General features: G+C 48.5%; 1 protein-coding gene across 1 annotated transcript in view; it reads left to right on the forward strand.

Annotated features, from left to right (window-relative positions):
- The window catches only part of EPHA10 (EPH receptor A10), a 101,748-nt gene extending 90,177 nt beyond the window's left edge, over positions 1-11,571 (forward strand). Inside the window, exons 11-16 of the mRNA XM_050932159.1 lie at positions 2,913-2,974; positions 3,128-3,328; positions 6,134-6,283; positions 6,911-7,104; positions 8,704-8,868; positions 9,643-11,571. Of these exons, the coding sequence (XP_050788116.1) occupies positions 2,913-2,974; positions 3,128-3,328; positions 6,134-6,283; positions 6,911-7,104; positions 8,704-8,868; positions 9,643-9,757 (887 nt within the window). The 3' untranslated portion in view covers positions 9,758-11,571. The remainder of the gene's footprint in view (positions 1-2,912; positions 2,975-3,127; positions 3,329-6,133; positions 6,284-6,910; positions 7,105-8,703; positions 8,869-9,642) is intronic.
- Positions 11,572-11,849: the final 278 nt, after the last annotated feature.

Below are 11,849 nucleotides of genomic sequence, written 5' to 3' on the forward strand. Positions count from 1 at the left end.
ATGTGAATTAGTCACCCATTGGGTCTTGTTCTGCCTTTCTCCACTAGATGAAAGATTCCTTCAGTGCCTGTTATTTTCTCCCCTGAAGGTCCTTGTAATAGAAATCAAGTCTCTTCTCAATCATCATTTGGATAAACTGAGGAGATTGAGTTCTTTTAGTCTCTGTCAGGCATTTTCTCCAGCCCATAAATAATTTTGTGGCTCTTCTTTGCATTCTCTCCACTTTTTCAACATCCTTTTTAAAATGTGGACACCAGAAGTGGACACATGATTCCAGTACTGGTCTCACCTGTGATATATTCAGAGATAAAATCACCTCCCTGCTCCTTCTCACTCTTCAGCCAAGGATTTCATTAGCCCTTTTTGCCCCAGCATTGCACTAGGAACTCCTGTTGAGTTGCTTGTCCACTGTAACCCCTAAAAGCAGCAAAGAATCCTGTAGCACCTTATAGACTAACAGACGTCTTGGAGCATGAGCTTTCGTGGGTGAATACCCACTTCCGCAGATGCAAGCTCATGCTCCAAAACGTCTGTTAGTCTATAAGGTGCTACAGGATTCTTTGCTGCTTTTACAGATCCAGACTAACACGGCTACCCCTCTGATACTTGTAACCCCTAAATCTTCTTCAGAGTTGCTGCTTTCCAGGATACCAAACCCCATTCTATAGGGATAGCATGAATGCCTGGTTCCCAGAGGGATAACTTTGCATTTGACTGTGTTAAAACACTGTCTTTAGCTACCAATGGACTGGAAAGTACTTCATCGTCCTCATGTGATATGAGCACCTGATCCTACTTCTTTCAAAATATAGAACAGAAAAATTCATTTGACACTTCTCCCTTTTATGAATCATTATTTACAGTTTTATCATCTACTTTTAATAATAGGCCTATAGCACTGCTAACTCCTACTGGCTGTCCTGAGCCTTGCCTGCCAGGGATTCTCCTCTGATGTCTTTAGCTTTTCTTATCGATTTCCTACACTCATTCATATTGATTGGTTTCTGTTTCCCCCTTTTCCCTTTCTATATATGTTGCTAATTTATTTCTAATTGCTGCCTTCACTTCAGCTCCCAAGCCAGGATGGGCTTTTGCGCAGAGTTCTCCTCTTTCTTGATTGTGGAATTGTGGCTTTTAGGCCATGTAATAAACTCTTCTCAGCGAACTCCCAAACATTCTGTATTCCTGGTTGGGATTGTCCTCTGCCCGTATTGAATTAAATGGGGTCATTATCACTGGCCCCTAGGCAAGCACTAACTTCCAGTAACTTCCACCATAGTAAGGTCCAAATTAGAGGTGCCTTGCATTGGGTGAATACCTTCTGTGTGAAGTTTTACTGCTGCCTGCTTGAGACCTCCAGCCTATGACTCCCAGTAACGATGCGTACTCCCGGCCAGCAGGCCCACTTGTCTCAGGGTACTGTGCTGCAGGGGTTTCCTCTCCGGTGCCCCCGCAGTCTGTCGGTCTTTGTGCCGCTCAGCCCTCTGGCTGAGAAGTGGTTAGTCCAAACACAATGCCCAGGTGCAGACCAAATCCCAAAGAATCAACCTGGCCTCTGGGCCCAAGGGTTCCACTGCCTTTCCCTGGCTCTGGTATCAAGTCCTGTCCTGCCCAGCCTACCTCCTCCTGAGGCCGCTAGCCTCCAGCATCTCTGGCCCTTTGGCCTATCACAAGAGCCAACAGCTCCCTGTGGTTTCTCTGCCTTGGCTATAGGCTCTTAGATTATGCAGAAGGCCCAGGTGACTGTTATCACCTGATCCGTCCTTAGTCCCACCTCCTCTGACCTCTGTCTGAATACCACCCAGGTGAAGTGATTGTGACTGACTGGGCTTTTAACCCTTTCTCGCCTGGATTAGGGGTTGAAGTCTCCCATAACACCACAATTTTATTTTCCACACATTGTTGGTAAGTGCTTCAGGAGTAACTAACTCATTCTGTTCTCTGGTTTGAGTTGGTGTCTAACTTACCAGTACCCCACCCTGGACTTTGTTACTTAACACACTGAGTCATATGCATTCGTGGTCCTGGACTCTTGAGTAGTCAGTAACTCTAAAACTGGTCCTGTCTATCATATAGAGTCCTGAGTAGGGTGTAACTAGTGATTTTAACATTCCCCTCATGGACAGTCTGCCTATTCGGGAATATCAATTTTATCAAGTTTCTTCTCATCAGAGAGAATTTCCAATTCCTTTTTCTCGTTACCCAGATTCCCAGCATTGGTTTTTATGCCTCTGAAAATTTTCTTTTCTTCACCTTCTTTGTCACATTGGTTCACGTTTTTTTACGAAAGGACAAGCTAAGTTTGTGTTTGTTCTGCATTTGTCTTCTAAGCACCCTCCCCTCTTGCTCTGACTGCTCCAGTTAGTCTCCAGCTGAGAAGATTAGCCCCCTCCCTAATGTAGGGATGTAGACTGTCCCTTGGTACAGCCTCCTCTCCCACAGGACCAAAACCTTCAGCTTCATTCCCAGTGAACAGCCAGCAGCTCAGTTCCGGGAGTGCTCCACTTTGGCAGCAGGAGGTGGGGTTGCTGAATCTTCAGGAGAGATTTTCTCCCCACGGTTTATCAGGCATTTGAGTTTGAGGTTTTTAAAAAGCTGATTCTAAAGGGTGAGTAGAAATCCCTTCCCTAGCTCCCCTCCTTTGCTCAGGGGTCCTGTCCTTTGAATGTGGCTGCCTGACTAACTCTCTAGTTATGCACAGATTCCCACGACCGACAGAGCAGACAAAACCCAAATCTCTCGTGTGAAAAGCAAGCAGAAAATGATCTTTCAAGGGGCAAAGCATTTGAGGTCTGGACTGGGCATCTTTGGGTCTGGAGGCTTTGCTGGGTGTATGTATTTATATCTGTGCAGAACTGTGCTTGATAAAAACCAAGGTTAGCTAAATACTCCTTCTCTGTCTGTGCGCCCAGGAAACACCATGATGACTGTGATGGAATACATGGCGAACGGAGTGCTGGATTCGTTTCTCAGGGTGAGTGTACCTGGGTGTCGGTTACCCCCTCGGACCTTGGCTAGCAGTGCTGCCATTTTCCTAACTAAAGAGTCATCGCATGAGCTGTTTGTGCGACATGAGCCCAAGATGAACCTCCCTTGTAATGCAGCCTTCCCTACTCCTGCCTTGCAGAAACACGAGGGCCAGTTCACAGCCACCCAGCTGACGGGTATGTTACATGGGATTGCCTCTGGCATGAAGTACCTGACCGAGATGGGTTACGTACATAAAAGCCTTGCTGCCCACAAAGTCCTCCTGAATAGCAACCTGGTTTGCAAAATATCAGGCTTCAGACAGTCCCAGGAAGATAAAATGGAGACCATCTTCACCACGGTAAGCTGCGGGGGACTGACAGAGCTGGATACTTGCTAACTTTGGGAGTCATTGGAGGGGGGAAGTGAAGCGAGGAGGGTTGGGTTTGAAGGTGCAAGAGATGGAATGTCAGGGACAGTCACTGAGGAATACAAAGATAAATTGCCAGGGTAACGTGGTTATTAGACCATCTCTTGTGCTTGGAAATGGACTGATATGTTAGTGCAGTGTAGAGTTTGAGAAGCAAAACTTTGCGACATAGGTTCAGAAGGCAGGAGGAATTTCCTCGTACAAAGTATGAATCATGGAGGTTCTGGAAACATAAGAATAGAGAAGACTTCTGTGGACCTGGCAGGTGACAGAACCATGTTCCCTTCAAAAACCTGATAGAGAAAAGAACACGTCCAGATCCCTCTGAGATGCTGAAACCCCTTCCACGATGGAGCCAAGAGCATGAGGCTCCTTGTGCAGGTTCTGCTGCCACCGATCAGAACAGGAGCACAGTTCTGTCATGGTAGGGAGTGTCTTCTTGCACTGCCTTGCCCCTGAGAGAGCGCTAAGATCCTTCTCCCAGCAGCTGGGGTTACTGCTGTAGCCATAAACCAATCTGGTTCCACTTCACAGGGTTTGTGAGAAAGTTTCCTTTAGCTTTGGCTTCTGGTTCCAATGTTTCCCAAAGCAAAGAGCAAACATTGGGCAGAATGGCCATATTCTCATGCTGAATCTTTGCAAAACCGGATCTCTGCTGGTTTCGCTGCAAAGCCGCAATAAGGATAACCTAAAACTAGGCCCAGCATCGCCCCGGAGGTTTGCAGGCCTGATCTGAATGCTGAGTAGGGATCAAAATCTGAAGCTAGCTGAGTTTCACAGCTCTAGTTAATACCAGATGCAGCGAACCTGCTGCAGAAGCAGTATGGTTTCTGGTTGCCTGGTCTCTTCCTGATACATGAATCCAGTATTTGCATGTAAAAGAGTTTTCTTTTCAGCTGGAGATAAAAGTAAATGGCAGTGAAATGCTAAGGCTTTCTGCATAAACTACCTATGAATCTGAATCAGTGCAACACAAATTCTTCCCCTCTCATCGCGCGCGCGCGCGTGTGTGTGTGTGTGTGTGTGTACACATGCGCGCACCGGGAACTGTGTGTGTGTGTGTGTGTGTGTGTATACACATGCGCGCACCGGGAACTGTGTGTGTGTGTGTGTGTGTGTGTGTATACACATGGGCGCAACGGGGACTGTAAGCGGCTCGCACAGCCTGGGGTTAGTTATATGTGTTTTATCACTTGTAATGAAATTCATGGTTTTCAGTTAGGAATTTAAGACCTGTCTGATTCACACACCTGCCTATTCAGCGTTCCCAGCCAATAGGCTTCCTGAACACGCACACTCAGAGCCATACAGAGATGGGGCTTGAGATCCCATTACATTCCCCCAGAAACACATCCGCACCCAGGGCCAGCTCTAGGCACCAGCAAACCAAGCACGTGCTTGGGGTGGCACAACTGCAGGGGCGGCATTGTGGCAGTTGAGCTCTCGGAGGTTTGTTGGTTTTTTTTGCTTGGGGAGGCAAAAAACCTAGAGCCGGCCCTGCCCGCACCCCAAACATGGCACTTGGAGGGGGGAAACTGTCCTGCAGACTCTGTTAGGGAGTCAAATTACAGGTTTGGGGGAACAACACACACTTCCCCACGAGCACATCTTCCGCATGGCAGCATAGCGCTGCTCTCACTGTTCACTCGCAGTCCAATTTAGAGCCTTTCACTTGCCAGTGAAGAAATCAATTTACAGTATTTTTAACTGAAAAGCAATAAAAATGGTTTCGTTTGCTGTCCCACAGCCAGCATACGTGAGCCAACCCCATTATATCATCCCATTAACCCTTTGTGTTTAAAAACGACAATGGATTCTTCACTCCAAAGAACACGTACTGTCCCAGGCAGTACTCTGGTCGCACAAAGCACTAGCGGCTGCTGACACACTGGCTTCAGCCAGCCCTTGGACCGAGGGTGTGACTCTCCCGGCCCTGGTGGCCTGCGTGGAGAGCTGCTGACGCGAGCCTGGCACTTAAAGACCTCGGTCAGTCTGAGTGTCTGATGCTGGTGGAGTGTTCAGTGCGTCCCTCCAGCCCGATCGAGTGGCAGGCCTGACTTGGAGTCTCTGTGGAATTGGAGGGGAAAGCATGTCACTTGGAGCTATAGCTGAGACTCTGAGTCCCAGATGTTATGGATGGAAACCTTGTTGGTGTTAACAAGAGACGGGGGCCAGATATGCCCCGGTTGAGGAAAGCCTGGAGAGACCTGCGAAAGTGCCAGGGTCCCCTCCCTCTAACAAGCAGGGTGTGTGATTGCTGGAGTCCGTCTCTGTCCCTAGCAGTTAATTAGTATTCACCCAGAGGAGCCCAACGCCTGCTGTCCCACATGCAGCCGGAAGGGTTCTGCAGACGCTGCAAAGGCATTTGCTAATTAAAGGAGAGGTGAGGTGGGAGGGAGTGGCAGTGTGTTTGCCGGGTTGTGAGGGTGTTTTCATTCAATATTAATGGATAAAATGCCCTCAGCTCCTTCGGGGGACTGTACCTCCCATGTTAATGTTTCAGGACTTGCCCTGCCCTGCAGACTAGCACTGGTGCTTGTTCCAGTGTTAAAGAATTCGGTGCAGAGTTTTCCCCTCCCATTAGAACTGCACATGGTGCCAAGGTCTGTGTCACTAACTGCTCCGCGACACAGGTGGGACGCATGCTGATCGGAGGCATTAGTGAGCCTGTGTGAACGTGTCCCTCGTCCTTCTGCTGCGGAGAACCTCACATCTTCCTTTCTTCTGCCTGGCCAGAGTGGGAAGAGCCTGGTCCTGTGGTCAGCCCCCGAAGCCATCCAGTACCATCGCTTCAGTTCTGCCAGTGACGTGTGGAGCTTTGGCATCGTGATGTGGGAGGTGATGTCCTACGGGGAGAGACCCTACTGGGACATGTCCAACCAGGACGTGAGTTGCTTTGCAGTCACCGTACTCTGACCCTATGGAGACAGCGGCACTTGATACGTTCCCATGTTTCAATGACGGGTATTTGGGAATTGCAAGCCATGCATGTCGCTTGAGTGGCTCCGTATTTGCATCTTGGGTTAACGTATGCAGGGGGACATTTGTCTAATTTTTGATCTATAAGAACAGAGCCATGCAAATAACCCAAAAAGTTTAAAAACAATTGTTTTGGGTTAAACAAGACGTTTCTCTTCAGCCTGAAACAAAACTTTTCATTGACTTTTTGACTCTGATTACCCTTTAAAAATTTTTAATGACATGGAAAGAAATTTTGAAACAAAATAAATAATTTTGAATCGATAGATTTTGTTTTAAAATTTTCAAAACAAAACCTTTTGATTTTTTTCAGGGTTTTTTCCCAACCAAAACCAAACAATTTGGCAATTTCAACACATATTCATTAAACGTTTCCGTTGACCCAAATTTGTGGTGAAAAATGTTTCCTCTGAATGATTTGGCTCGGCTTTCTCAAAGCAATGGGAATGTCGTACTCCAGCAGTGCTGACAGACAGGGACTGCTCTGCTGCTTTTCAGTGACTCCTTTGTGGCTCTCTTCTCTTCCTGCCCCAGGTGATAAAGGCCATCGAGGACGGGTTCCGGCTGCCTCCCCCGATGAATTGCCAGCCCCCGCTTCACCAGCTCATGCTGGACTGTTGGCAGAAGGAGCGAAATGAGAGGCCCAAGTTCTCACACATCCACAATATCCTAAGCAAGATGCTTCAAAACCCAGAGCCACTGAAATGTACCAGCCCCACTTGCACCAGGTGAAGATCTGCCTGTATCACTGATCTTTCTCTTTAATTCTAGAACGTTTGCCTCCGTGTGTCTCCCATAGGCCACACCAGACCGCGCACTCCTGGGTGACACCAGATGCTGAACTCACTTACGCTGAAGCAAATCCAGAGCCACTCCATCTAAATCATTGCAATAATTCCCAGACGTGCGCTGCTGTACCTGAGATCAGGATTGGGCCCTCTGAGTGCAGTCTGCCTCATGGGATCTGGCTGGATTGAGGGATTCCTAGTCAGTTGAAGCTGAGTTCACAGACCGCTGTGTGGATCTCAGCGAGTTGACACCAGTAATATGAACCTGCCAAGCCTTGGGTCCAGCGCGGTCCCCAAGGGGTATGTCTACATTGCAATTGGACCCCCATGACTGACCTGTGCCAGTGGGCTTGGGCTAACGGGCTATTTAATTGTGGTGTAGACATTTGGTGGCTCAGGCTGCAGCCTGGGCTCTGGGACGCTCCCACCTCGCAGGGTCCTGGAGCCTGGGCTGCAGCCTGAACTTCTACAGTGCAATTAACAGACCCTTAGCCCAAGCCAGCTGGCACCAGCTGGCCGAGGGTTTTTAACTGCCGTGTAGCCAGACCCTTGGAGAGCGACAGGGCCCCAGTTCTACCCTCCTGCTCCTCTGGGAACACAGGGCCCTGGATGCACAGAACTAGTACAACCTCATTGCACAGGGTGGGTGGCAGGATTCCCAGGGGGCCCCCAAGGCGTCTGTTCCCCCACCCTCCATTGATCTGTGCGGTGCCCTGCATGCCAGCGCAGAGAGAGGTATCACAGGAAGTGGGATCCAGTAATTGCACTCTTGTGAGGATCCTCTGGCCACGCCCTCATTGTTTGATGTTTTCTCCCTCTCCTCACCTCTCTGCCTCCAGCTAATGCAGCACTGATGGGTCAGACACACTCTTTCCTCAGCCCCCGCAGGTGGGTCTGGGAGCTCTGGCTGGAGGAGGATTCTGCAACTGAAGTTGACTAAAAGCAGAACCCTTCAGTGAGGAAGCAGAGGTTTAAGAGCAGCTCCTCTTCCAACTTGTCAGCGAGACACTGCATGTTGGGGTGTGTCTGTGTCATGCCGTGCTATGTGACTGAATTACTTCATAAGCCATTGGTGGCAGTGCTGCGTGGCTATGCTGGCGGAGCTGCAGGCCATCGGGGACTTTCGGGTGACCAGTTCTGGCTCCAGTTCTTGGTGGAGGGGTGAGACCTGCTCCAGGCAGACTGAGCCTTCTCTACTGTTGGATCACTTGGGAAGAAGGTGAAGTGCCCAGTAACCCAGGATCACAGCCAGACAGCTCCTGATGGAACCGCAGAACATTCTGTGATCCCAGATCCTCACAGAGTGGGTAGGATTAAGGAGCCAAATAGCCACCATCCCTCAGTTCTCCCCTTCCTTACATGGCCAGTGCTCAGGTTAAATTTCCATGTGCCTTGCCTCAGTTGTTCCCTGAAAACTTGCATGGGCCCAGTTCACTTTCATGCCTGCTAGAGAGGTAGCTGCCAGATTCCGTCTTATGGATGGGAGCTTAACCTTGCTTTGGTGTGATCTAACTGCTCGTGTGCTGTTTGAATTGGCAGACCTCACAATCCATCCATCCCCCTGGCCGAACACACTTTCTCAGCCTTCCCGTCTTTCAGCTCTGTGGGTGAGTGGTTGGAAGCCATAGAGATGGGCAGATACAAAGATAACTTCACCGCTGCGGGGTACTGCTACCTGGAATCTGTGGCAAGGATGATGGTCCAGTAAGTGCAGAGTGTCCTAGGAATAGACTAAGAGAATAGCTGCAGCTTAAAATAGCCTGCTCTGAAATACCAGGCAGCTGCTATTACATGTGAGCAAGAGATATGCATGGAGCGTCTGACCCCCGGGAGAACACACTCCAGGAGAGGTTGGAGCTGCATGTGTTTGTGTGTCTCTCTGTCCTTTGTTTGACCTGTTTAGATTTTAAAGCTGGAAAACCGGAGGCCAATTATAGTGTTTCTGGGTGAGTGGCTGGCCGGCTACCTCTCCCAGCACAGCTCAGATCATACCTGGAGTTCATAAAGCTTCAGATAAATAGTCCTATTCCCAGATAATGCAGGTAGCACAGCCCCAGGTGAGCTCCTGATCTCCCTGTGACCCTTCTCCTCCAGCCTCCTTTCTTTGGGTTTGGCTTCTCTCCTCGTCACTTCTGTCACTGGTCCAGGCTTTCTGTTGCATCCGGTGGAGATTGCAGTGCGGGATCCCATCCAAAGTCTGCAGGGCAGAGAGAGTATCTGTTGCCTGTGAAGGGCCCAGCATGCTGCGGTCAGCCATGGGCGCTGAACAGTCCCTGTCTCTGAGTTGCTGTCTCCTTTGGCTGGGACTCCATGTGTGGGCTGCTCCAAAGAGAATTGCATGAGGCTTCGTGTCCACACGAGCTGAACCCCTGAGCCACAGTTGCATTTTAGTCTAAAAATCTCCATTTCCACCATTTGCTGGTGGCATTGGGGACCTGATGCTATGAACTGACCTCTGCTGTGGGGCTTGTTTTCCAGAGATGTCCTGAGTCTGGGAATCACCTCAGTGGAACATCAGAAAACCATCCTGAGTGGGATCCAGACCCTGCGAGCCCAGGTGATACAGATGCATGGTCGAGGCGTGCAGGTGTGAGCCCAGCAGGGACGGACACTTTCAGAGCACTGACTTAAAACTCCCCGGGGACAGTGGTGTAGCAGGGCTGGGAGCTGGCCCTAAACTGGATCAAATCTCTGAGACTTTACCAGAAGCAGCTGTGTGAGTGGGAGGTAGGAAGTACAGGTCTGCTGCAGACTAGTCATTCCAGAGTAGTGAGGGAGTCCAGGAGCTGGTGTTTCCTGTCCTGGGGTTCTCCCAACAGCAATTTTAGTGCAGTGTGCTTGGTTGGTTGTGTTTTTCCCCAGCAATGTTTTGTAGGATGAGAGTCAAGCTCCAATGATGCCATTTCACATGGTACCTAGGCTAACAGGGTGGACTGGACACTTGTGTACTGGTTTGAAACTGGATTTGACAGTGTTTTAGTATCTAGCTTTCTACTGATAAATCCATAGGTATTTTTTATACAAGCTGATGTGTTTTACTGACCCCACGAGTACCTTCTGTTTTATAGAGTCCAGAGCACAGCGCGCTCTAATGGCCCAGCTTTGAAAGGTGACTTGGCCCAGCCCATCCATTCCTGTCCTTCCAGAGGAGATTCTGAATTCCCACTTTTCCCCAGCATGAGCCATTCCATTCCAAGAGTTACCTCATTAAGTCGCAAAAAATGTGTGGAAAAATAACTAATTCAAATCAAAGTGGCAGGAAAAAGTCCACAAATTCTGTCAGAAATGGGACAGATAAAATTAGGGAGTCAGTCTGGAGTTATTGAGAAGAATATGGCATGTATCTGTTCTTCTTCGACTGGACTCTGTCCATTCCCACTCCTGGGATGTGCCTACAGCCTCCAAAAGAACAACTCTTGTTACAGGTGAGTAGCCTCCATTTCTCCCCCAGAGAATGTCCCAATTCCTGTTCTCTGGAGCAGGACTAGAAATGGCTGGTCAGAATCACCATGTTCAGTTGTAGCACAGTATTAACGTTTCACATCACAGATCAGTATCACACTATGTCAGAGCCAGAAGGTGCATCCCAAAGCTTGTCGCTGGATGTGAGATGTGCGGTGCTGTCGCACCAGGAAGGGTTGGACCGTGTGCGCTGCCTGGGATGAGAACGCTCTACATTGCTTGGGGCTTGGTTTGATTAGCCACAGTTGGGGTGTCAGTTTGAGGTAATTTCAGTGGTGGCGTTGCTAGGTTAGATCCCAAGACAGGAAATTCTGGCCAAATGGTGGAATTGGGTATCAGAACGGAATCAATGAACCAATGGAATCTCTGAAACTGTCTTGAAATCCAGACAAGGCAGGCTGTATCTGCACCTTGTTTTGTTGTGCAAGGAATGCAGGACTGGGCCTGTTCTTTACATCAAATACATGCTTTGTCTTCAGTCAGGGATCAGACCCTACATCACAAATGGCATTTGCTTAGCAGTACAAGTTTCCTTTAAGTTAGTTAATTAAATGGATTTTTGCAGCCTGGATTCAGTTAGATGTACACAGTTTTGTAGGCCTTTGATTATCATCTATAAGCATTAAAAGTGAATTATTGATGAGGAAAGACAAAGATTTACAAAGGGAATTAATGCAGTGGAAAGTGTTCAAAGCACATTTAGAAATCTGTTTGCATTGTGATTCAGATGTGCCTACTAGACTGCACCATAGGGATAGAAAACTAAATTGAAACTAAATATAGGACCTTAACTCCTCATATGCCCTGTAGTGTTGGCACAGTATTTACCCTCTGCCTGGACATCCTTCCTTCTGCTCTCATAGAGGTGATGAAACAAAGAGGCAATAGTATGTTTTAACTTCTCTCACTGGCGTGGTGACCCGTGCAGAGCCTGTTACATTGGGGATCTAAATCTTTCATTCAGAAAGGTTTACTCGATGGTGGGCTTTTTTAATTGTCCATATTTGAGTAAAATTCTGTTTTGGCTCAGGTGCTGTGATCTGTTCAGATTCCGGAGTCCTGGAGTCCAATGGTTTCATTGGCAGGATTTAGTTTTATTCAACTTTATGTTGGCTTTGTTGGATTCTCAAACCAAATGGGAACGTTCTTCTCAAGAGGGGATTTTCTCAGATAACATCTCACAACCACTGCCTATAAACTGGGGAAGGATGTGTGCACGTTTT

The sequence above is a fragment of the Gopherus flavomarginatus genome, chromosome 22 (assembly GCF_025201925.1).
Source record: "Gopherus flavomarginatus isolate rGopFla2 chromosome 22, rGopFla2.mat.asm, whole genome shotgun sequence".
Lineage (NCBI taxonomy): Eukaryota > Metazoa > Chordata > Testudines > Testudinidae > Gopherus > Gopherus flavomarginatus.